We start from the raw sequence: 26,624 nt of genomic DNA on the forward strand, positions 1-26,624 counted from the left end.
AGGTGACCACGAATGATATTGAAATGCGTCAACATGCCGTGGATTTCTACTCGTCCCTTTATAAGGCGGAGGATTGTGACTTACATGGTCTTCCTAAATTGGGACCTGAGCAGAGAGTCGCATTGGACGCTGACATTACACTGCAGGAGCTGTCCACAGCAGTTATGCAGCTCTCAACAGGCCGAGCCCCTGGCATCGATGGTTTACCATCTGAGTTTTATAAGCACTTTTGGGGGTCTATTGGGGAGGACTTTTATGAAGTGATGTGTGAATCTTTTCATGAGGGTTCTCTTCCTGTATCCTGTCAACGTGCAGTGCTTTCACTGTTGCCAAAAAAGGGGATTTGGCTCTCATAAAAAATTGGAGACCTGTTGCTTTGCTGTGCGCAGAATATAAAATTGTTTCTAAATGTCTCTCAAACAGGTTGAAAGAGTATCTGGGGTTGTTGATCCACAAGGACCAGTCCTACTGTGTACCTGATCGCTCTATTGTTGACAACTTGTTTCTGATAAGAGATGTTTTAGACATTTGTAAACTGTCTGATGTAAATGTGGGTTTACTTTCGTTGGATCAGGAGAAGGCTTTTGATCGTGTGGACCACCAGTACTTGTTTAAAATAATGAAAGCCTTTGGGTTTGGGGATGTTTTTCTGTCTTGGGTGAATTTACTGTATGCTGGAGCCTCGTGTATGGTGAAGGTGGGTGGTGGTTTAAGTTGCCCCATCCCTGTCGAAAGGGGCATCAGGCAGGGATGCCCAATTTCAGGGCAGTTATATAGTCTGGCGATTGAACCAATGCTTTGTTTTTTAAGAGCGAAGCTTACTGGTTTCTTTGTGCCAGGTGTAACGAAGGGTCCCACGATAGCACTGTCTGCGTATGCAGATGACGTGATAGTTTTTATTACAGGGGTGAGGATGTTAAGGTTCTCTCAAACGCTTTAAAGGTGTATGAGGGGGCCTCCTCAGCTAAAGTCAATTGGGGAAAGAGTGAAGCGCTGTGGGCAGGTCAGCTTCAGATGGGGTCTACTCCACGGTTACCAGGGGGGCTTCAGTGGGGCAGAGATGGAATGAAGACTTTGGGGGTTTTTCTAGGCTCCGATGTCTTTCAAAAAAAAGAACTGGGAGGGTGTAGTGGAGAAAGTGTGTGCCAGACTGTCAAGGTGGAAATGGGTGTTGCCCCAGCTGTCTTATAGGGGACGGGTCCTGGTAGCTAATAATCTTGCTGCTTCTACCCTGTGGCACAGACTAATGATTTTACAGCCACCAAAGGGTCTGATACAAGAGCTTCAGAGGACCCTTGTCAATTTCTTCTGGTCTGGGCAACACTGGATTAAAGCTGCAGCCCTGTACCTGCCACTGCACGAGGGTGGGCAAGGCCTGGTGGACATTTCCTCTAGGATCACGGCTTTCAGGCTCCAAGCAGCCCAGAGATTGTTGTACAGAGACTGTTCTAGCTGGGTCGAAACAGCCTACATATTGATGAGGAGAGCGGGCTGTTTGGGCTTCGACAAGCATCTTTTCCTCTTAAAGCTGGAGGGGGTGATTTGACTGGCCTGACTCCATTTTATGAGTCTGTTATGCAGGCTTGGAGAGTCTTTGTCAAGTCCCGTAAGGCCTGCACGCCACCAGGGATGTGGCTTTTTGAAGAGCCTCTTTTTCACAACACTGCCATCCAGTCCCGTGTTCTGGGTTCAGCTAGCCTACGTTCATGCCTGTTAGGCGTGGGGTGTACCAAGCTGGGTCATCTGATGCAGAGCAGGAGCAGATTGGAGGTGCTGGGAGAAAGAGCGGGGATCCGATCATCTCGTCTACTGAGGAAGGTCGTCGATGAGGTCTGCGATTCCTTGCCAGTGATTCATCTGCAGTATGTGACTGACACTTCCAATTCTGATCGGTGGAAGGAGGGTCTGGATTATGTGTTCCCTGCACTGATTGTTAGTGCTGCGATGGGGGCATTTGAAGAGGACGTGGGGACGCTGCTTTCCTTCGATACCCCAGAGCTGGGGGAGTTTATGGAGGTGGGAAAGAAGGCCATGTACAGAATATGTGTAAAGGTGTCCCATGCCTCTTCCCTGGAAGGGGTAAAATCGACGAGGTGGGCGGATGTGCTTGGTCCAGGTGCCTCTCCAAAAGGCTGTTGGCGATCATTATATAAACTGCCTATTGATAAGAGGACAGCTGACCTCCAATGGAGGATAATACATGGAGCTATAGCCACCAATATGCATCTGGTACACCTGGATCCTACTGTTGGGGAGGGGTGTCCATTCTGTGCTGGGTCTGAATCTCTGGCACATCTGTTTTTATTGTGTCCCAGGTTGGTTGGGATGATTGAACTGATCACTGATTGGTTCTCAACGTTGGGAGAAGTTTTCTCTTCCCAACTGTATATATTTGGGCCAAAGTACAGGTTCAGTCAAAAGGGTGTAGTTGTGTTGCTTAATTTTGTGTTAGGGGCAGCAAAATTAGCGATATGGAAGACCCGAAAGAACAGCATTCGGGGACAGGGGTCTGTGGATGTGGTGGGAATGCTGGAGGGAATGTTTGCAGCGAGACTAAGGATTGAGTTTGCCTATTACAAACTTGTCAACAATAACGATCTGTTTTTGAGGATATGGGGTATACAGAGGCTGTTGTGTGTAGTTACTGTGGAGGAGGAATTGGAGTTGGTGTTTTTAATTGATGTGTAACTGTGGTTTTGTATGAGTATTTATTGTGTGGTGGGCCCCCAGACCCAATAAAGAGTATTTAAAACTCACAAAATCTCTCTCTCTCTCTCTCTCTCTCTCTCTCTCTCTCTCTCTCTCTCTCTCTCTCTCTCTCTCTCTCTCTCTCTCTCTCTTTTCAATTCAAGGGGCTTTATTGGTATGGGAAACATATGTTAACATTGTCAAAGCAAGTGAAGTAGATGATAAACAAAAGTGAAATGAACAGTAAACATTACACTCACAAAAGTTCCAAAAGAATAAAGACATTACAAATGTCATATTATGTATATATACAGTGTTATAACGATGTAAAAATGGTTAAAGTACAAAAGGGAAAATAAACAAATATGGGTTATATTTACAATGGTGTTTGTTCATCACTGGTTGCCCTTTTCTTGTGGCAACAGTAACAAATCTTGATGCTGTGATGGCACACTGTGCTATTTCAACCAGTAGATATGGGAGTTAATCAAAATCGTGTTTGTTTTCGAATTCTTTGCGGATCTGTGTAATCTGAGGGAAATATGTGTCTCTAATATGGTCATACATTTGGCAGGAGGTTAGGAAGTGCAGCTCAGTTTCCACCTCATTTTGTGGGCAGTGTGCACATAGCCTGCCTTCTCTTGATAGCCAGGTCTGCCTCCGGCGGCCTTTCTCAATAGCAAGGCTATGATCACTGAGCCTGTACATAGTCAAAGCTTTACAGTGGTCAAGTATTCTGCCACTGTGTACTCTCTGTTTATGGTCAAATAGCATTCTAGCTTGCTCTGTTTTTTAAAAATGGTTTCCAATGTGTCAAGTAATTATCCTTTTATTTTCTCATGATTTGGTTGGGTGTAATTGTGTTGCTATCCTGGGGCTCTGTGCGGTCTGTTTGTGAACAGAGCCCCAGGACCAGCTTGCTTAGGGGACTCTTCTCCAGGTTTATCTCTCTGTAGGTGATGGCTTTGTTATGGAAGGTTTGGGAATTGCTTCCTTTTAGGTGGTTGTAGAATTAACCACTTCTGGGAAAATTGGAAAACACTAAACAAAAAATAACACAAAGAATTATCTATCCAAAATGGAGATGTATGTTTAAACCACTTCTCCAATATTTTTGGCACTATAACAAAGGACAAATAACAAAAACATATACATGATCAAATCGTAGAATCAACTATTAAAGACTACCAGAACCCACTTGATTCTCCAATTACCTTGAATGAACTAGAGGACAAAATAAAGACACTCCAACCCAAAAAGGCATGTGGTGTTGATGGTATCCTCAATGAAATTATAAAACATACAGACAAAAAATTCCAATTGGCTATACTAAACTATTTAACATCATCCTTAGCTCTGGCATCTTCCCCAGTATTTGGAACCAAGGACTGATCACCCCAATCCACAAAAGTGGAGAGATATTTGACCCCAATAACTATTGTGCGTCAACAGCAACATTGGGAAAATCCTTTGCATTATCATTAACAGCAGACTCGTACATTTCCTCAGTGAAAACAATGCACTGAGCAAATGTCAAATTGGATTTTTATCAAATTATCGTATGACAGACCACATATTCACCCTGCACACCCTAAATAACAAACAAACAAACAAAGCCAAACAAAGGCAAAGTCTTCTCATGCTTTGTTGAGTTTTTAAAAAAGCCTTGAGGGCCTGCTACACAAATTGATGGAAAGTGATGTTGGGGGAAAACATAGGGTATTATAAAATCCATGTACACAAACAACAAGTGTGCTGTTAAAATAGGCAATAAATACACACATTTCTTCCCACAGGGCTGTGAGATGAGACAGGGATGCAGCTTAAGCCCCACCCTCTTCAACATATATATCAACGAATTGGCGAGGGCACTAGAACAGTCTGCAGCACCCAGCCTCACCCTACTAGAATATGAAATGTCTACTGTTTGCTGATGATTTGGTGCTTCTGTCACCAACCAAGGAGGGCCTACAGCAGCACCTAGATCTTCTGCACAGATTCTGCAAGACCTGAGCCCTGACAGTAAATCTCAGTAAGACCAAAATAATGGTGTTCCAAACAAGGTCCAGTCACAAGGACCACAGATACAAATTCCATCTATACACTGTTGCCCTAGAGCACACAAAAAACTATACATACCTTGGCCTAAACATCAACGCCACAGGTAACTTCCACAAAGCTGTGAACGATCTGAGAGACAAGGCAAGAAGGGCATTCTATGCCATCAAGAAGAACATAAGATTCTGACAAAAAATAAGGATCTGGCAAAAAATACTTAAATCAGTTATAGAATCCATTGCCCTTTATGGTTGTGAGGTCTGGGGCCCGCTAATTATCAAAATCTCAAAAAGAGACGTTTAGAGTCTATGAATTGTTCAATTACACTGCGCTGATTTCTGATGTGCTTTTCCATCTTTTTCCATAGTATATTTCTGTATTGTTTTGGTGATACACCATAGTGAAGGTGTAGACTCAGGTTTTCTGGGTCTCTATGTTTTTGGTTGAAAAGGTTTCTCAATTTCTTTCTTAGGTTTTTGTATTGTTCATCAAACCATTTATCATTATTATTGTTCATTTTTCTTCAGTTTTCTGTTTGACATTTTTAGATTTGATAGGGAAGCTGAGATTTTCTACTGCCAAGTTTACACCGTCACTATTACAGTAGAACGTTTTGTCCAGGAAGTTCTCTAAATGGGATTGAATTTGTTGTTGCCTAATTGTTTTTTGGTAGGTTTCCACACTACATTCCTTCCATCTATAGCATTTCTTAATAAACTCAGCAAAAAAAGAAACGTCCTCACTGTCAACTGCGTTTATTTTCACGCTGTAAATATTTGTATGAACATAGCAATATTCAACAACTCAGACATAAACTAAACAAGTTCCACAGACATGTGACTAACAGAAATGGAATAATGTGTCTCTGAACAAAGCGGGGGTCAACATCAAAAGCAACAGTCAGTAATCTGGTGTGGCCACCAGCTGCATTAAGTACTGCAGTGCATCTTCTCCTTGTGAACTGCACCAGATTTGCCAGTTCTTGCTGTGAGATGTTACCACACTCTTCCAACAATGCACCTGCAAGTTCCCAGACATTTCTGGGGGGAATGGCCCTTAGCCCTCACCCTCCGATCCAACAGGTCCCAGACGTGCTCAATGGGATTGAGATCCGGGCTCTTTGCTGGCCATGGCAGAACACTGACATTCCTGTCTTGCAGGAAATCACCCACAGAACGAGCAGAATGGCTGGTGGCATTGTCATGCTGGAGGGTCATGTCAGGATGAGCCTGCAGGAAGGGTACCACATGAGGGAGGAGGATTTTTTCCCTGTAACGCACAGCGTTGAGTCCAATGATGCTGTGACACACCGCCCCAGACCATGACGGATCCTCCACCTCCAAATCGATCCCGCTCCAGAGTACTGGCCTCGGTGTAACGCTCATTTCTTCCACGATAAACACAAATCTGACCATCACCCCTGGTGAGACAAAACCGCGACTCGTCAGTGACGAGCACTTTTGGCTAGTCCTGTCTGGTCCAGCAACGGTGGGTTTTTGCCCATAGGCGACATTGTTACCGGTGAGGACCTGCCTTACCTGTCTGGTGTGGACCTGCCTTACAACAGGCCTACAAGCCCTCAGTCCAGCCTCTCTCAGCCTATTGCGGACAGTCTGAGCACTGATGGAGGGATTGTGCGTTCCTGGTGTAACTAGGGCAGTTGTTGTTGCCATCCTGTACCTCTCCCGCAGGTGTGAGGTTCGGATGTACCGATCCTGTGCAGGTGTTATTACACGTGGTCTGCCACTGTCCTGTCTCCCTTTAGCACTGTCGTAGGCGTCTCACAGTATGGACATTGCAATTTATTGCCCTGGCCACATCTGCAGTCCTCATGCCTCCTTGCAGCATGTCTAAGGCACGTACACGCAGATGAGCAGGGACCCTGGGCATCTTTCTTTTGTTGTTTTTCAGAATCAGTAGAAAGGCCTCTTTTGTGTCCTAAGTTTTCATAACTGTGACCTTAATTGCCTACCGTCTGTAAGCTGTTAGTGTCTTAACGACCATTCCGCAGGTGCATGTTCATTAATTGTTTATAGGAAACCGTGTTAAAACCCTTTTCAATGAAGATCTATGAAGTTATTTAGATTTTTATGAATTATCTTTGGAAGACAGGGTCCTGAAAAAGGGCCGTTTGAGTCCTTTGGATTTGATTACTCATAATTAAATATTGCTCTGTTCAAGTAGACTGTGTTTTTACTGTGATCTGAAAGGGGTGTCAGTGGGCTGACTGTGAACGCTCTGAGAGACTCTGGGTTGAGGTCAGTGATAAAGTAGTCTACAGTACTACTGCCAAGATATGAGCTATAGGTGTACCTACCATAGGAGTCCCCTCGAAGCCTACCATTGACTATGTACATACCCAGCTTCCGACAGAACTGCAGGAGTTGTGACCCGTTTTGTTGGTTATGTTGTCATAGTTGTGCATAGGGGGCATATGGTGGAGGGAATGCTGTCACCTCCAGACTGGTGTTTGTCCCCCTGTGTGCTGAGGATGTCAGGTTCTTGTCCGGTTCTGGCATTTAGGTCACCACCGACTAGTACATGTCCCTGGGCCTGGACATGTTGATCTCCCCCTCTAGGATGGAGAAGCTGTCATTGTTAAAGTATGGGTATTATATTGGAGGGATATAGGTAGCACACAGGAGGACATTTTTCTCTGTTAAGATAATTTCCTTTTGAATTTCTAGACAAATTTAAAATGTTCCTGTTTTGACTAATTTAACGGAGTGAGTTAAGGGCTGCTCTATACCAAATTAGCATACCCCATGAGTCTCTTCCCTGTTTCACACCTGGTAGTTTGGTGGATGGGACTACCAGCTCTCTGTAACCTAGAGGGCAACCAGTGGGTCCATGTTATACCATGTTTCTTGTAGGATGACAATGTCTGTATTTCTTTCATGAAGTCCAGGTTCCTGCTCTTTAGGCCAAAGGCAGATGACCTCAAGCCTTGGATATTCCAGTATGAGATAGTGAAGGCTTTGTGTTCCATAAAGTGTCCAATGTTATTGGTCGTGTGGTTTGGTCTCAGACCAGTAAGTGTGAGCAGAGCCTGCTGAGCATCTGGTACATGCCATTGGCTTGGGCTTGGGCTAGTGTGAGAGTGGGGGTTGGGTCTGTTTGCCTGCTCAAGGCCTGGGCATATGTTCAACTTCCATGTTGAGGCCCTCTTTGCGGGGGTAGTGCATGGGGTGGGTGGGAGGGGCATAGGTCTGATCTGAGGGGGCCTAAATTGGGTGTGGTATGGTTGACTTGGGGGGGATGTTGATTTGTTGGGGTGGAGGTGTGGCTGGTGGTGTCACGAACCGGCTCAAAGCCCGTAACAAAGGGAGACAACGTGGAGATAAGGAGTAACAAAATATATATTTATTAACTAAAGCAACTAAGGAAAATATACAATGGTGTGTGTAATCAGTAGTATAAGTGAGTGTTTTGCATGCATGAATGTGATAATGTAGGGTGTTGAAAGGTGCCAAAGCAAACAAACAAAAGGCCACCAAGAACCACAACACAATCTACAAAGGCGTCTGCATGGAGAGAGTCTCCTAAATGAATGTGGAAGAGGTCTATTTATCCTGGGAGACACCTGGCCCAGGTGTTTCCCATGAAGCTGACGACCCTCCCAACTCCGCCCACCGGCATCCTAATAAGGAAACAAGAACAAAGACAGAATATGGCAGACAGAGTGGGAGGGTCGTCACATTCCCCCCCATAAAACCGGGGACCAACAAGGGCCCCGGAACAAACACAGCCTCTGCGTCCCAAATTGACACAGCCTCTGCGTCCCAAATTGACACAGCCTCTGCGTCCCAAATTGACACAGCCTCTGCGTCCCAAATTGACACAGCCTCTGCGTCCCAAATTGACACAGCCTCTGCGTCCCAAATTGACACAGCCTCTGCGTCCCAAATTGACACAGCCTCTGCGTCCCAAATTGACACAGGGTTATGTGTTCACACCTCCACCTGCACCAACCAACCTCCTCCTCCCCAGACCTCAGCAACCTTTGCGCATAGGAAGCAATATTTAAGAGGAAAGAAGAACACAAGACCAGGAGGGAACAGACAGGAAAGAGAACATGGCAACCCGAAACAATGGTCAGTCACGTAAACATTCAGGAACATGTCACAAAAGACCAACAGCTACGAACTCCAACGAAAAGAACATCAGGGTCCTTCTTAATTTTACAACTCCCAACTCATAGTCCCAACGATTCATAGTCACTTCCAACGATTCATAGTCACTTCCAACGATTCATAGTCACTAATTTCAATCATTTAACCTTGTAGTGTTCAGCGATCTTCAACAGCTGTTCTTTAGTACATAATTCTAACAGGTCCTCTGATGGAAAGCGAATGAACTTGTGTACATGAGACACCATAGTCATAAGTAAATAATCTTGCTCAACCCCTCTGCTGAGCACATCAGACCACAACCAGAGAAATGACAATCACCCTGAGCACCACAGAAGAGAGATGAGATACGGAGCTTCCCCAAAACCTACAATAACTCAACCCTAGTCTTCGTGCAGATTTGCGGTGGGTATTTACGCACTATAGCCCGCTGGCAAGGAAATAGAACTCCCCAGCATGCTGGCAAATTCCACCAAGCCACGGATGTGCCCCCGAGACAACTGCTCAGTCCACAGACACCACACAAAAATAACAAACATTTAACCATGCCCAACATGTCCAAAATTGAAACACGTCGCTAAGCCTATCAGGGGAAAAAGGCTATAGCGCCGGGTAGCAAGTTCCACTACCCTACACAAATCTCCTACCGAGGTACACAGCCGATTTACTCACCTCCTCAGACTGACTTCCCAACAGAAAGTAGAACAAGAGTTTCCAGGCTAGGCAGGGCCTGGAAACTAACCATTATCTCTCCAACGCAGCACACAAACCAAACAACAAAGACAACCAATACTGGGCCTATCAAACTCAATATGCAAACCAAACACGTACCTCCACGGTCTCCCAAACCAATAGTTCAAAGATCCCGGATGAGCCCCCACTTGTCACGAACCGGCTCAAAGCCCGTAACAAAGGGAGACAACGTGGAGATAAGGAGTAACAAAATATATATTTATTAACTAAAGCAACTAAGGAAAATATACAATGGTGTGTGTAATCAGTAATCAGTAGTATAAGTGAGTGTTTTGCATGCATGAATGTGATAATGCAGGGTGTTGAAAGGTGCCAAAGCAAACAAACAAAAGGCCACCAAGAACCACAACACAATCTACAAAGGCGTCTGCATGGAGAGAGTCTCCTCCATGAATGTGGAAGAGGTCTATTTATCCTGGGATACACCTGGCCCAGGTGTTTCCCATGAAGCTGACGACCCTCCCAACTCCGCCTACCGGCATCCTAATAAGGAAACAAGAACAAAGACAGAATATGGCAGACAGAGTGGGAGGGTCATCACAGTGGTGTTGTAGGCTGGATGTAGGTCCTCTCGATGTGGGTCCTCTATGTGTAGGTTTGGGAGGGTGGGTCTCGCTGGTCTGGGCGGGTGTCTATTGATCTGTTGCTCTTGTGTGAAGTGTTGGGGCTGCGTTTGAGAGCGATGTCCTTTAGGGTCCGGGCAAAGGTGGGAACTGCTGCCTTGTATAGGTGGACCTGGCCATAAAGGCTGTTCAAGTCCAGGGTGAAGTGGTGGGCCAGGTAAACATTTGGTTTTGAGGCACAGTCACGGGAAATACTTCTGTTTACCCGCTGTATGGTAGCAAGGTGGAAGTCTTTGTGGTAGCAGGGTGGATATAACCACTTGTGCATAGGGGAAAGTAGAAGATGCTTTTTCAAACACTTGAGTGCTGTGGCCACCCTTTCCTGCTGTGCTCTCAGGTCGTTTGGGCCTGTGTGTATTATTATGTGGCTAGCTGTACCTAGTTGGTCCTCAGGCAGAAGGTCTAGGGTGCGCTGGGTGTTTTGGCACATGTCCTCAGTGGGTGTTGGGGGTTGTCAGGAGGGGTATTAGGGTGGCTGACAGGGGGGGGGGTGCTCAGAGGGGGTGAGATCCCCTGGGCTTGGGGTTCTTCATTTGTCTGTCCAGCTGTGATGTCGACGTGGTCAGGGTCTGAGGTGGACTGTTCTGCTGTGGTGTCAAGACTTTTGTCGGGAGCTGAGGTGGGCTGTTCTGCTCACTCCTCTGCGGGGGTGGCCACCTCTCTAGTGGGTTGTTCTCTGTCACATGCCATCCCCCTCACCCTCTCCTCCAGCAGTCTGATCCTCTCCTCTAGTGCTCTGTTCGTTTCCTGCTCCTGCTTCCTGTTGAAGTTGTCTCACCACAGTCCAGAGTGCAGATATGTCTCTCTCCACCTCCAGCTCTCCGGGTCTGGTTAAGGGGGTGTTGTTGTGCTGGACTGTTGTCTGGGTCTGTGCAGACTGGAGTGTAAACACCTGCTGCTCCAGCTCCACCTGCCTTACCTCCAGCTGGGTGAATGTATCCTTCATTTCAATGAGGGAGTAGCACTCTGTGCTGGGAGGTTGACTTACTTTCTGCTTGGGGTTGCTCGTCTGTGGGGTTGTATGAATGAAGAGGTCTGGTCTGACCCGCTCGGGTTTGGGGGTATCTTTCTCAAGGGAGAGCTTCTCCTGCTGAGCTAATTCTTTGATTAGGTGAAAGTCCAGCTGAAACTGTTTGGGGTTGCCCTGTACCAATACTGTTCCAGACTTATAGAGATTTATATTAGCTGACTCAGAGTCCTCGTTGTATAGTATCCTGAGTTTCCACCCCTTGGTAACAACCCCCCACCCCCCTTAACAGAGGGGTAGAGTGCTAATATAGCACTGCGCCATGCCAGGAGATGGTCTGTGTGGAAGATGAGGTTGCTGATGTTCCCATTCTTATAATAGTCAGCGAAAAATGTCTCTTGATTTTCCATAAAGAGCTTCATTTTGTGCTCTTTTTGTGTCTTATCATTCTTTACATACACGGGGTACTGTATTTTAATTAACTCTGAACAGCGGGAGGCAGCTTCTAATGCCTCTCCATTTGGTTGGAGTAGACTGTGCGACTCTCATGCCATTGTTGGGCTAAAGGGCTTTGACATCTCTGACTTGACACGTCAGTGCTAATTGAGTTTGTATCAAGCTTGGCAGCCTTCATTTAGCATTCAGTCCTTATAAAGTAATGTAATGTATTTTTCTTCTTGGCTTTTGGAAATAAAATATAGCTTCAGACTAACCATTACTCACTCCGTTCCAGGTTGGATGGTGTTTTCAGGTTTCTTTTGTTTTCCAGAACATTTGCTGTATACCTTTGGAATAATAATCTTTAGTAGTTGTAAACCTTCCACGTGATTCCGTATTTCCGTCCAAAATCAGACGAAAGGTTTTAAGTTTTGATTTGGAGTCAAGGTTATGTTGTAGAGGGTAGCATCCTGTTTAGGTCCCTGACAAAAAAATCCAAGTTTATCTAACTCTAAATCTTTTTCTTAAGAACATGCTGAAAAATGCAGGAGCTCATCTGCTCATGACCTCTCCTCTCTCTCTCTGTGTGTGCTTTTCTGAGACAATGATGAATTACATCAGCCCCTACCCTTGATCCTCAGAAGCCCATAATCAAGGACAAGGATCTGGGAGAATAAAGCCACCCGGGGGACAATGGCTGACAGTGAAGGATAGGCCTCCACTACGTTGTCAATGTCATCCTCTTCTTTCTCTTTCTCTTTCTCCTCCTCCTCATCCTCCTCCTCATCCTCCTCCTCCTCCTCCATATAAGCTCTCTACTCCCTCCATCATCAATCAACACAGCGTCTTATGCGGTGTCTCATACAGTGCTGTGGTGTGGCATGATGAACAGTCAGATGAAGGCAGACACCTGTGTTTTAATCCACAACTGATCTGTGGGGACAGGGTGCCTGAAAACAACGTTTCCACATACACACACACACACACACACACACATACACGGCTTTAGGCTGACTCATACAATATTATGGTCTGTAAAATGAGTCAGACCTCCACCGTAGTTGAGGGACAGCGAGGATTTCAGACAGCGATGGAAATTAAAGTCTGGTGATTAAATCATTAAATCCTACAAAGCTAATTAAATAGCTCGTTGAGATAACCATTTAATGAATGATTCTCAAAGAGATGTTTTGTCTTCGTTCGTCCATCTGTGGTGCTTTGAATTCGTCTCCCATGCCAGTTGAGTTGCTATAGAACAGTCATTGTGTGCTGGTGCTGGTATCTGTTCTCTGTTCAGGGCTGGTGACTAAAACTCACAGTCCTTTACATTATGGAGATGTGGTTTCCCTAATCCCTCGAGGCTTCCACACACACACGCACACACACACACTGGCTAAGAGCCCCGGCAGACACACAGGCTCTCTGGTCTCCAGTTCCCAGGGTTTATCCTCTCTTCTTCACCCCAGCAGGGACAACTGCAGGCTGGGGTGATGTAAGGTCAGAGAATCCCTCTCCTGGTTATAATGGTTGGTTTAGGGTCAAAGCTCTACAGGCTGGCAGAAGGTTGTGCTGGGTTGCGTTAGGCTTTTGCCCTAGTGGCAGGTACTGAGCTGGGTTGTTGTCGCCTGGGGGACAGAGGCTGGGATAAGCTGGCATTGCTCCAGGAGAAGGTAACTGATTCAGAGCCGTGTTCATTATTGCTGGCCCAGTCAGCTACTGCCTCTCTCTGCCAGATCTGACCAGGGGTCTGGAGGCAGAAGATGAAGATTTCCTTAATGATCATTAGAGAGAAAGGTGGCTGGAGGGTGTTGTCACTGTGTCCTTTCATTCACCAGCCATGGTGACTCATGGTCAGTTCCCTCCACTCCGTGTCAGCCCCTTGGTCAGGCCTGTCGAATGCCCGCCTGAGGCCTGTCATGACAGGCCATAGTCAGGGCCTCTGCCTGGATCTGTCTGGATGTCACTGGAGCTACTACTCCGCAGTCTGGAGGTTTGGAGGCCCTGGCCTTCTCCAGGCACGTCTCTGAATCTGCCTGTCGGTCTGTCTGTGTAACAAGCATGCTCTGATACTAACTATTGGAGAGTGGAGGAGGAAGAGAAAAGGGGGAGAAGGGGAAAGGGGGTGCAGGAGGGGTGAGGAGAGGTTGTCGCTTTAGGCTATTCCACGAGGGCATGGGATCTTCTGTGGATCTCCTTCTGGTGATTCATTTAGGCAATGCCTTACGGCCTGGATGATCACATCACTAGGCATATCCCTCCTCTAGCCACTAGGCACCCACTATTGCACAAGAGGAATAGGGTTATGTCTGTCCTAATGTCAACATCCTCCAGACGTATTACAAGCCATGCAGTACCCCTCCCCTGACATTACACATGGATGAATGCAGTGTCATGAACTGGCCTGATCTTGCCTCGAGGTGTCCACTACTACACAAGAGGGAGAGGCTAAGAGACAACAGGGTTAAATTAAGTCTGCTCTAAAGTCTAACATCCACCAACATCGGTGGGTCCTTCTAGGAGGTCAGTCTCTCGTCAGCACTGTCATGGTGGGTCCTTCTAGGAGGTCAGTCTCTCGTCAGCACTGTCATGGTGGGTCCTTCTAGGAGGTCAGTCTCTCAGCACTGTCATGGTGGGTCCTTCTAGGAGGTCAGCAGCACTGTCATGGTGGGTCCTTCTAGGAGTCAGTCCGTCAGCACTGTCATGGTGGGTCCTTCTAGGAGGTCCGTCTCTCGTCAGCACTGTCATGGTGGGTCCTTCTAGGAGGTCAGTCTCTCGTCAGCACTGTCATGGTGGGTCCTTCTAGGAGGTCAGTCTCTCGTCAGCACTGTCATGGTGGGTCCTTCTAGGAGGTCCGTCTCTCGTCAGCACTGTCATGGTGGGTCCTTCTAGGAGGTCAGTCTCTCGTCAGCACTGTCATGGTGGTGGGTCCTGGGTCCTAGGAGGTCAGTCTCTCGTCAGCACTGTCATGGTGGGTCCTTCTAGGAGGTCAGTCTCTCGTCAGCACTGTCATGGTGGGTCCTTCTCAGGAGGTCAGTCTCTCGTCAGCACTGTCATGGTGGGTCCTTCTAGGAGGTCAGTCTCTCGTCAGCACTGTCATGGTGGGTCCTTCTAGGAGGTCCGTCTCTCGTCAGCACTGTCATGGTGGGTCCTTCTAGGAGGTCAGTCTCTCGTCAGCACTGTCATGGTGGGTCCTTCTAGGAGGTCAGTCTCTCGTCAGCACTGTCATGGTGGGTCCTTCTAGGAGGTCCGTCTCTCGTCAGCACTGTCATGGTGGGTCCTTCTAGGAGGTCAGGTCTCTCGTCAGCACTGTCATGGTGGGTCCTTCTAGGAGGTCAGTCTCTCGTCAGCACTGTCATGGTGGGTCCTTCTAGGAGGTCAGTCTCCTTCTAGGAGGTCAGTCAGCACTGTCATGGTGGGTCCTTCTAGGAGGTCAGTCTCTCGTCAGCACTGTCATGGTGGGTCCTTCTAGGAGGTCAGTCTCTCGTCAGCACTGTCTGTCTCGTCAGCATGGTGGGTCCTTCTAGGAGTTCAGTCTCTCGTCAGCACTGTCATGGTGGGTCCTTCTAGGAGGTCAGTCTCTCGTCAGCACTGTCATGGTGGGTCCTTCTAGTCAGCACTGAGGTCAGTTTCTCGTCAGCACTGTCATGGTGGGTCCTTCTAGGAGGGTCAGCACTGTCATGGTGGGTCCTTCGTCAGCACTGTCATGGTGGGTCCTTCTAGGAGGTCAGTCTCTCGTCAGCACTGTTCATGGTGGGTCCTTCTAGGAGGTCAGTCTCTCGTCAGCACTGTCATGGTGGGTCCTTCTAGGAGGTCAGTCTCTCGTCAGCACTGTCATGGTGGGTCCTTCTAGGAGGTCAGTCTCTCGTCAGCACTGTCATGGTGGGTCCTTCTAGGATGTCAGTCTCTCGTCAGCACTGTCATGGTGGGTCCTTCTAGGAGGTCAGTCTCTCGTCAGCACTGTCATGATGGGTCCTTCTAGGATGTCAGTCTCTCGTCAGCACTGTCATGATGGGTCCTTCTAGGATGTCAGTCTCTCGTCAGCACTGTCATGATGGGTCCTTCTAGGATGTCAGTCTCTCGTCAGCACTGTCATGTACTGGCCTCGTCTAGCCTTGAGGCAGCCACTGCTACTCAACACGGAGAGGCAATGGGAGAGATGTTTGTCAACACACACACACACACACAGAGATACACACACACACTAAACACGCACACCGACAGGCGCGCGCACGCACACACACACACACACACACAGATACACACACACACTAAACACGCACACCGACAGGCGCACGCACGCACACACGCACACACACACACACACACACACACACACACACACAGATGCTGGTCATTATAACTGTCAGTCTACAGCTGTCCCAGTCTCCCCACCACAATGAGGTCCAGTCATGTGGAACTGTTCAGGGAACGGTTCAGGCTCAGTGAACCTACGTTCATCCCTTGTTTGCTAATCATTTGCTGTCATTATCTTTTTTGGACGCATCTCGTCTGGGAGCCCTGGTTTGTTTGCTAAATGTGAATGGAATATAATCAAAGGTTAATGAACAAATGAAACAAAGGTCAATTGGATAGGTATTTATGAGAGGTTGTTACCAGAAGGGAGGCAGGGGAGCTGAGAGGAGACACACACACACACACACACACAGAGGAAACAGGGATTGTTACTTCCTACCAAGCCGACGCTGAAACATGGTGCTCATTGTTGCATGTCTATTGACTTTCTCATCTGACTATCGTGTGACATTAGTTACTAGGCTAATTGTCTGTCTGTTAAATCTTCTGTCTCCCTCGCTCTGTGTGTGTGTGTGAATCCTCCATCTCTATGTTGTAATCCAACTCTTATCCTACAGCTGGAGGAGAGCCTGTCATCTGGATGTCTGGACGGGAGAGAGAGAATACCTCCCATCTGGATCTCTCTACCTTCCATCTGGATCACTCTACCTCAATCTCTCTCTCTCTCCATGTCGCATCTCTCTGTCTCTCCCTCTCTTTCACTCTATCCCTCTTCCTCTCGGTCTCTCAAACCCCCCCAGTCTCTTCCCTCTCTCCCACGCCTTCTCTCTCATGCTCTCTCTCTCTCTCCCTCCTTTCTCTCTTCTTCTTCACACGCAGAAATAGGAAAATAGTGTACGACACTGTCACAACCTATAGTCAACCTGAATGCTCAAGGTCTTTCGTTCCCTCTCTCGTTCCCTCTCGGTCTCTCCTGCTTTCACTCCCTCGCTTTCCCCTGCCTCACGCAAGAGGAGAGAGTCAGCTAGTTAAAATGGACACACCATTGCCTCTCTCTACAGACATCTCCCATCATCCCATCAGACATCTCCCATCATTAATGGTTAGGTGCATCTTACACGTTATGGTGAAAACATCCTTAATATGCCTAAAGGGAGCTGAGACGTGCTTCACGAACACAAACACAACGTCTCTGGAATCATAACTCCTCGATTAAACAGCAATTACCACAGCTGCTCAGTAGCAGTACGCAGGGAGGAGCGTAAGCGGTGGTGGCAGTCATCATAGTAATAATAATATTAAATAATAATTCAATCACCTAACAATCACTCCTTAATTCAATCACTGGCAATGAGAGAGAGAGAGAGAGAGAGAGAGAGAGAGAATGGTTGGTCTTATGACACCTGTCATTACTTTGTGATTACATCCATGTAGCCTGCTGTGGCCTCATTCTGTTGTTCCTCTCTTCCCCTTTCCCCCTCGCCTCATCCTTCTCTCTTCTCCTCCTCCCAGCTTCTCTTCATTAAAACCCCTTCAGAGGGACAGTCAGTCGACTTCTCTCTCGTCTCAGACTCCTCACACACATACATGTAGGCACATAGACGAACACGTGTACGCCCAAACATATGGTACATCTTCCGGACCACCCTCGTGTGTGTGTGTGTCCGTGTCCAGAGACCGCCACAGACAGAGGTAGTGGGAGGATCATGGTGTGTGAGAAAAATTAAGTATTTACCTGATTAAAAATAATAATAATCGTTAACAAGTAATACTTAACAAATAGTAAGACATTTCTGTTCTACTAATGCGGTGTTTTTATGGTCTCCACTCTAGCTCCCTGCAGCTAATCTGGGTGTATGGTCAATAATGGGTTTTACTAGAGATAGTTTAGGAGTAGAACAATCCCTCATTGCTCTTAAGTGAAGTATCCTTGGGCATGATTGTTTGTTTGCCAGTTGTGGGCAACCAAAAGTCCAGACGCGTGGTAGTAAGTCGATCATAGTAGGATTGGTGAAGTTCGTGTGGAGTGTAGGACGAGAGCGCAGCTTGGTGAAGCTCATTGAACAAGGGACTTATTGTGCAGGTGACGCCTTGGGGAATCTGACTTGGGGAAAGTTCAAATTACAATGTGCAGTGTTTGGATAAATGAGGTAAACAGGTATGCCCTGGGTTACTATTGTTAGGTGTTGTTGTGAGTGTTTTGTTATTCCTGGTACTTCGTAAATACGAGGTAAGATTGGATTTTTGGGACCGTGTTACATAGTTAGGTAGGAGACATGGGTACTCTTTTGGTAGTTTTGCACATTGGATAGACGTAAGAGAATCTATACCATAGTAATCGCAATAGGCGATATCCAGGTGTGGATACAACACCCTGTTTTGGGACCACTAATTGGGCAATATTTTGATAATGGTATGGGTTACCCTGTTCATATAGACCGGGTTTGAAATCTAAGAACAGCGCTAACTCATTTTTCCTCTTGTCTGTCTCGTCCCCTGTGTGTCCTGTGTTTGTGAATGTGATATGAGAGTTGTGTGAGTGTGGAAATAAGTGTTCATCTGAAGGTTGGATAATAATACGCAGAAATGTGTATAATAAGCTGATTTTAATTTTGGATAATAAGTTTCAATATATAGAGCTGCTCCGTAGGGATGGAGAGTGGTTGGAAATGCACATGGAGTGGTTAATTCATGTACCTAAGATTTCCTACGTTTTACATGGATTCTGTGAATATATGAAAATGTGACAAATTGTATGTGTGTATAATCAATGACTAGAGATTTGATAAAGTAATACTGGGAATATAATGATACGCAACTTAAACAACCCACATGTAAATGTACGTAGGCTCAGGATGGCCTCTTTATGGATCATTTGATAGAGATAAGGGTCAAGCATTTTTTTACAGTCTAAACACTAATGGGATTTTCTCCATCCAGGCAATACATTTAGAGAAAACTAGAGGCCTGAAAATGTATTTTTTTTTCCGCAGTAAGAGACAAGTTGCTATATTTATGGAACAAATCCCTTTTTCCTTGACGTTAGAGCAAATTAAGGTGGAATTTTGACGTAACTTATAAGGTAGAACAAAGCCTAATTTAGGGTTTTTTCATCATAATAATTATTACGGAGCAAATGTGATGTAATAAAATAATTTCAGGAAAATATAATACATTTATATTAAACTCGCCAGATCTGTGCAAATCTTTACAAAGAAACACTTGGATGAACTTTAAGGCTATTTTCCGGTAATGGTGTCGTTTTTAGTGCCAGATGTTAAGACTACACACCATTATAATTGGGTTATTTACTTATCATTTCAATTGTCACGTTGTATAATGATAGGAGACGGGCGCAGGAATACGAACTAGTTTATTTTACTACCCAAAATGGTGTACGTCATAAACATGACGGGAACGAAGCCCAAAACAAACACATATAAAGTATATATAAAGTTGAAGTCTGAAGTTTACATACACCTTAGCCAAATACATATATACACATATTGTGTACAATGTAAAGAAGAATCTATGATGCAAGTTCTGGAAATCAACAAGGTCTTGGTGGCGAGGGTAGTTTAAGAATGCATACAGAATGTTAAGCATTGTTATGAACTGCCATTTTGTTTTTGCATTTTTGCCAGAGGGAATATAATAGATTTTTGTGTTGACGCCGGTTTATTTAAATGGCTAGAGCAAAAAAAGTCTTAAAATGCTGCTGATGATAATGAAAAGAATAAAATAATCCTAGTAAAAATTCCCTGTCATAGGTCAGTTAGGATCACCACTTCGTTTTAAGAATGGGAAATGTCAGAATAATAGTAGAGAGAATGATTTATTTCAGCTTTTATTTATTTTATCACATTCCCCGTGGGTCAGAAGTTTACATAAACGCAATTAGTATTTGGTAGCATTACCTTTAAATTGTTTAACTTGGGTCAAACGTTTCGAGTAGCCTTCCACAAGCTTCCCACAATAAGTTGGATGAATTTTGGCCCATTCCTCCTGACAGAGCTGGTGTAACTAAAGCAGGTTTGTAGGCCTCCCTGCTCGCACACGCTTTTTCAGTTCTGCCCACAAATGTTCTATAGGATTAAGGTCAGGGCTTTGTGATGGCCACTTCTATACCTTGACTTTGTTGTCCTTAAGACATCTTGCCACAACTTTGGAAGTATGCTTGGGGTCAATGTCCATTTGGAAGACCCATTTGCGACCAAGCTTTAACTTCCTTACTGATGTCTTGAAATATTGATTCAATACATATATTTTGTGAAGTGTACCAGTCCCTCCTGCAGCAAAGCACCCCCACAACATGATGCTGCCACCCCCGTGCTTCACGGTTGGGATGGCGTTCTTGGGCTTAAAAGCCTTCCCCTTTTTCCTCCAAACATAATGATAGTCATTATGGCCAAATAGTTATATTTTTGTTTCATCAGACCAGAGGACATTTCTCCAAAAAGTATGATATTTGTCCCCATGTGCAGTTGCAAATCGTAGTCTGGCTTTTTTTATGGCGTTTTTGGAGCAGTGGCTTCTTCCTTGCTGAGCGGCCTTTCAGGTTATGTCGATATAGGACTCGTTTTACTGTGGATATAGATACTTTTGTACCTGTTTCCTCCAGCATCTTCACAAGGTCCTTTGCTGCTGTTCTGGGATTGATTTGCACTTTTCACACCAAAATACGTTCATCTCTAGGAGACAGAACGCGTCTCCTTCCTGAGCGGTATGACGGCTGTGTGGTCCCATGGTGTTTATACTTGCTTACTATTGTTTGTACAGATGTACGTGGTACCTTCAGGCATTTGGAAATTGCGCCCAAGGATGAACCAGACTTGTGGAGGTCTACCATTGTTTTTCTGAGGTCTTGGCTAATTTCTTTTGATTTCCCCATAATGTCAAGCAAAGAGGCACTGAGTTTGAAGGTAGGTCTGGAATTTTCCAAGCTGCTTAAAGGCACAGTCAACTTAGTGTATGTGAACTTCTGACTCACTGGAATTGTGATACAGTGAATTATAAGTGAAATAATCTGTCTGTAACAATTGTTGTAAAAATGACTTGTGTCATGCACAAAGTAGATGTCCTAACCGACTTGTCAAAACTATAGTTTGTTAACAAGAAATTTGTGGAGTGGTTGAAAAACAAGTTTAAATGACTCCAACCTAAGTGTATGTAAACTTCTGACTTCAACTGTATATATAGCACAGGGCTGTAAACCAAAAAAAGAACAAGGTGTAAACCTCTAATAAATACACGGAACGAGACCCGTAACAACAAGTGCACACTAACACGGTAACACGGAAACCAATACAACAAAGTACAGGTACTCACAAGACCAACGGACATGAAACAATAATCAACAAGGACAATGGGGAACAGAGGGCACATACATACACATACTAATCAGGGGGAATGGGAACCAGGTGTGCGTAATGAGACAAGACAGTCCGGGGTTGGTGGTAATGATCCAGTTCAGTGACGCCTAGAAGGCAGGTGACGTAGACCTCCGGAGCTGGTGAACGGAATGAGCAGCATTACCAGGGGAATAGGTTGAGAACTGAGCATAGGTCTTAATTACTGCATGATAAAACAAGGCTACAGTGGCGATGAATTGAAGTTGTGGGCAGGAAGAGGCTCTCGTTTAGTGAAATGTAATAAGTGTAAAGCAGACAGAGGAGAAAGTTGTCAAGTTTATTTTTAAACTTACGATAGAGGTAAACCCAGAATGTTGTTTGAGAATGTTTTTTTTGTGTGTTTTTTTTGTACTGGTAAGAATAGATGAGTTTCCATGTTTTAGTCCGTGGGTGTAAGCGACTGGTGCTCACTGAAATCGAGTGGGCTGTAAGGGACGAAGTGGGTTAAGTTTGGTGTAGAGGTATGATGAAGTTGAAGGGGGAAACGTTCTTTGACCGTTTCTGATTATTGCTGCTCGGTTTTGTAGTTTAGTTAACACCAGTGAATTGAAGCAGGAAGGTGATGTCATTTAAAATGATAATCATTATGTGGAACAGTGTCAACTATTTAAAGTGAATGTTTTAGTATTGAATATTGATCTGACAGCGCACATTTTTTGAAGGGCCTAGATTTGTTAAAACATATTTTAGATTTTGACTAAATTAATTAGGTCGACAGTGTGATAGGAGAGTTGGTCAACTGTGCCCATAATTGATTTAGACTTGTCTAAGATTGTTTATTTGGGGTATCGGGTTATAAATATAGTAATTTAGACTAAGAATGCATTGGGATACTGTAATTATAATCCTGATGAGAAAGTTAACGCTAGAATTACAAGATTAATGTATTGTATGTCAGTATAAATGTATGTTAATATAAATGTACATTGATGTGCGTTAAATTGAGGGTTTTAACTTTGAGTGATAGAACCAATGTGAATCACTGAAGAATGTTGTTCTACATTTTGGTTGAATAATTAATTGGGTTTTGATTATGATTTGGAAACTGAATGATTTTCAAAAACTGACTAATTGATTTAAGTACATTTTTAGTATGTTAATAACTATATGAGTGGAGCAATTCATGTATTTTGGATTGATTGGAGAACGGAGAGGATGAACTCTGATCCTGAGAATGAAACTGATCCTAATCTATTTGAACTATATCCAATACCAAATTACATTTTTGATGATAACGTTAATACTCAGGAACTATAGCAGGTGTACGCCAATGGCACATAGAGTACATAGGCATTGCCTTATAAATAGTGGGATCATGATGCTTGTCCTGGGTCATGTTCATTAGGCACTAAACAGAATACATTTTTACGATATGCTAATTTTAGTTTCTACAGATGGTGCTATAGGGATGGAAATGGCTATTTCCAGCATGCTGACCAATGGGAGTGTGCTCAGTATGATCATGATGATTTGTATTCATGTCTTTTTAAAACTCTTTATTGTCTGTTAAGTTGAGGGACATCTCAAAATGGTGGAATGTGAAAATGACATATTACCTGATTTCTTTGATATTAATAGTTAACAATGAATACTTAACAAATAGTAAGACATTTCTGTTCTACTATTGCTGTGTTTTTATGGTCTCCACTCTAGCTCCCTGCAGCTAATCTGGGTGTATGGTCAATGATGGGTTTTACTAGCAATAGTTTAGGAGTAGAACAATCCCTTACTGTCTCAAAATCATCCTTGCATCTGGGAGACTAAGCCAGGTGGGGGTTAAAACAACACCGGGTGCAAATAACCACAATATGTACCCAAAGTGGCTTGTGGTGCCCCCCAATCTGCATGGGAGGGGTGGAACCAGCCATGACTAAGCATTCTTAGTGTCAGCTATATAAGAACAAACATTATTTGTTAAGGTTAAGCCTCAACAACACATTTTAGAGTGTGGAGACGACAGCTTCATTATTGTAATAATTAATCAATATTAAATAAAGATATGTGTTTGAAGAAATGACAAAGTCTCTCTCAGTACGAATTTTCACGACAGGTGTTAGTATTACTCCACAACTAGAATACAATACACAGTGTAGTGGAATTAAAGCTGTCCGCTCAGGAGCAGGAAACAAGGAATGGACATTTACTTCATTCTAACCACTTAGGACTGTAATTTGCCCCCTACCCAGAGCCTACTGAATGAAATATGTTCATTTGAGTGTATGGATCTGCAGGGTATTCTCGTTTAGCTTTTAAATGTGTTGCTCAGCATCGTATCAAATGGACAGACATACAGACAGCTCCACTGCTGATGTTCGGGCCTGCTTCTTTCCTCTTCATCCTCTCCCTTTCCCCTCCTCTTCCCTCCACCTCCTCCCCCTCACCCCTCCAGCCATGTCAACATCTGCACAGCCCTAGCAAGGCTAAACATCTGAAAAGCTGACTGTTCACTGTCACAGCACACAGCCCTTAGCACAGCACAGCACAGCAGGGAAGAGAGCAGCACAACAACTAAACCCACAGTATAGAAACCCACAGTCAAGTCACACAGTAGAAACTAGCAGCATTGCTTACAGCAGTAAGCACAGCAGGGGCTCCAATGCTCACTGATGTATATCTGTGAGTTTTGGGGGAAATTCACGTGTCTGAATTGACTGTTTGAATGTGGTGTCTGAATTGATGCCATATTCCCCAAGCAAACATTATGCATTTCAGTATATGGGAGATGAGGTGTCATTTGATGTTTCCCTTCTCACACTAAGAAAAAGAGACATCAGTGATTGCTGGCAAACCCGAGCACTCTCAACAAACACACAGAGACAAGTTAAAACCACTAGAGACTTTATCTGATGAAATCAGTGTTTTTTTATGCTGACTAACTGTCAATCTCTAGCTGACAGGTACTATCTGACAGTTAATATCACTGATGTTTTTAAAAAGATATGTTTGAGACTGCCATTTACTAGGGCAGCTAATGTTGTTCAGAGTGTCTTGAGCATGTTTTCGCTATTCCACGTACCTGTTTCCCGGGAGATCTGCACGAAGGCCTCGACACCGCTCTCGCCGTAGTTCCCCTCGGAGGCGAGCGTGGACACGTAGTTCCATCCCATCGCCATGACGATGTCCATCATTGCCTGGGCCTGGTAGGAGTCCGGAGGAACGACGCGGGAGAAGAAGTCATACCTCGTGTTGTCACTGAGCTCCGGGGCCGTGGACGCATAGCTGATCTGAGGGATCTGAGGTGAGAGGGAGAGAGAAAAGAGGAACGGGGTGAGTTAGGACGGAGAAGAGGAGAAGGTGTTGAACATGTTATAACTTAGATTGGGAGCCAAGGACACGCACACATGATCTGAGGGGATTCTGAGGAAAGACAGAGTAAGCCGAGAGAGAGAGATGAAGGGATGCGTTGAGATAGATGAGAGTAGAAATGGCGTCACTCTTCAGAGGATAGGGGGACAGAATGAGAGGGTAATTACTGATAGCGTGGCACTGAAGAAATGGAGATAGATTACACTAGCCAGAGGTCATATTCCATCCAAGTGGTTTGTCAGAGACCAGACAGCCCAGTTGAAAGAGTCCCAGAACAGCACAGACCCCAGCCAAGGTGCCTGAGAGAGAGAGGCAGAGAAGCTAGGCAGGAGAGCCCCAGACAGGAGAGAGGCTGGGGTATGAAGGTAGGCAGGGAGGCTGAGAGAGGCTTGGATAGAGAGGTAGAAAGAGAGAGGTTTGGAAAGGGAGGTAGAAAGAGAGAGGCTTGGATAGGGAGGTAGAAAGAGAGAGGCTTGGATAGGGAGGTAGATAGAGAGAGGCTTGGATAGGAGGTAGAGAGAGAGAGGCGTGGATAGGGAGGTAGAGAGGGAGGCGTGGATAGGGAGGTAGAAAGAGAGAGGCTTGGATAGGGAGGTAGAAAGAGAGAGGCTTGGATAGGGAGGTAGATAGAGAGAGGCTTGGATAGGGAGGTAGATAGAGAGAGGCTTGGATAGGGAGGTAGAGAGAGAGAGGCTTGGATGGGGAGGTAGAGAGAGAGAGGCTTAGATAGGGAGGTAGAGAGAGAGAGGCTTGGATAGGGAGGTAGATAGAGAGAGGCTTGGATAGGGAGGTAGAGAGAGAGAGGCTTGGATAGGGAGGTAGAGAGGAGGCGTGGATAGGGGGAGGTAGAAAGAGAGAGGCTTGGATAGGGAGGTAGAGAGAGAGAGGCTTGGATAGGGAGGTAGAAAGAGAAAGGCTTGGATAGGGAGGTAGAGAGAGAGGCTTGGATAGGGAGGTAGAGAGAGAGGCTTGGATAGGGAGGTAGAAAGAGAAAGGCTTGGATAGGGAGGTAGAAAGAGAGGCTTGGATAGGGAGGTATAGAGAGAGAGGCGTGGATAGGGAGGTAGAGAGAGAGAGGCTTGGATAGGGAGGTAGAAATAGAGAGGCTTGGATAGGGAGGTAGAAAGAGAGGCTTGGATAGGGAGGTAGAGAGAGAGAGGCTTGGATAGGGAGGTACAGAGAGAGAGGCTTGGATAGGGAGGTAGAGAGAGAGGCTTGGATAGGGAGGTAGAAAGAGAGAGGCTTGGAAAGGGAGGTAGAAAGAGAGAGGCTTGGATAGGGAGGTAGAAAGAGAGAGGCTTGGATAGGGAGGTAGATAGAGAGAGGCTTGGATAGGAGGTAGAGAGAGAGAGGCTTGGATAGGGAGGAGAGAGAGAGGCTTGGATAGGGAGGTAGAAAGAGAGAGGCTTGGATAGGAGGTAGAAAGAGAGAGGCTTGGATAGGGAGGTAGATAGAGAGAGGCTTGGATAGGGAGGTAGAGAGAGAGGCTTGGATAGGGAGGTAGAGAGAGGAGATGGGGAGGTAGAGAGAGAGAGGCTTAGATAGGGAGGTAGAGAGAGAGAGGCTTGGATAGGAGGTAGATAGAGAGAGGCTTGGATAGGGAGGTAGAGAGAGAGAGGCTTGGATAGGGAGGTAGAGAGGAGGCGTGGATAGGGAGGTAGAAAGAGAGAGGCTTGGATATAGGGAGGTAGAGAGAGAGGCTTGGATAGGGAGGTAGAGAGAGAGAGGCTTGGATAGGGAGGTAGAGAGAGAGGCTTGGATAGGGAGGTAGAAAGAGAGAGGCTTGGATAGGGAGGTAGAGAGAGAGAGGCTTGGATAGGGAGGTAGAGAGAGAGAGGCTTGGATAGGGAGGTAGAGAGAGAGAGGCTTGGATAGGGAGGTAGAGAGAGAGGCTTGGATAGGGAGGTAGAAAGAGAAAGGCTTGGATAGGGAGGTAGAAAGAGAGGCTTGGATAGGGAGGTAGAGAGAGAGAGGCTTGGATAGGGAGGTAGAGAGA

The 26,624-nt window shown here is 45.5% G+C and overlaps 1 protein-coding gene across 2 annotated transcripts in view; it reads right to left on the reverse strand.

Annotated features, from left to right (window-relative positions):
• LOC112215038 (metabotropic glutamate receptor 8) overlaps positions 1-26,624 on the reverse strand; it is a 249,569-nt gene that overhangs the window by 124,652 nt on the left and 98,293 nt on the right. For both annotated transcript variants that reach the window (XM_042298071.1, XM_042298070.1), the window contains exon 3: positions 24,339-24,555. In XM_042298071.1, coding sequence (XP_042154005.1) covers positions 24,339-24,555 — 217 coding nt within the window. The remainder of the gene's footprint in view (positions 1-24,338; positions 24,556-26,624) is intronic.

Source organism: Oncorhynchus tshawytscha, linkage group LG15, assembly GCF_018296145.1.
Source record: "Oncorhynchus tshawytscha isolate Ot180627B linkage group LG15, Otsh_v2.0, whole genome shotgun sequence".
In the NCBI taxonomy this organism is placed as follows: Eukaryota; Metazoa; Chordata; class Actinopteri; order Salmoniformes; family Salmonidae; genus Oncorhynchus; species Oncorhynchus tshawytscha.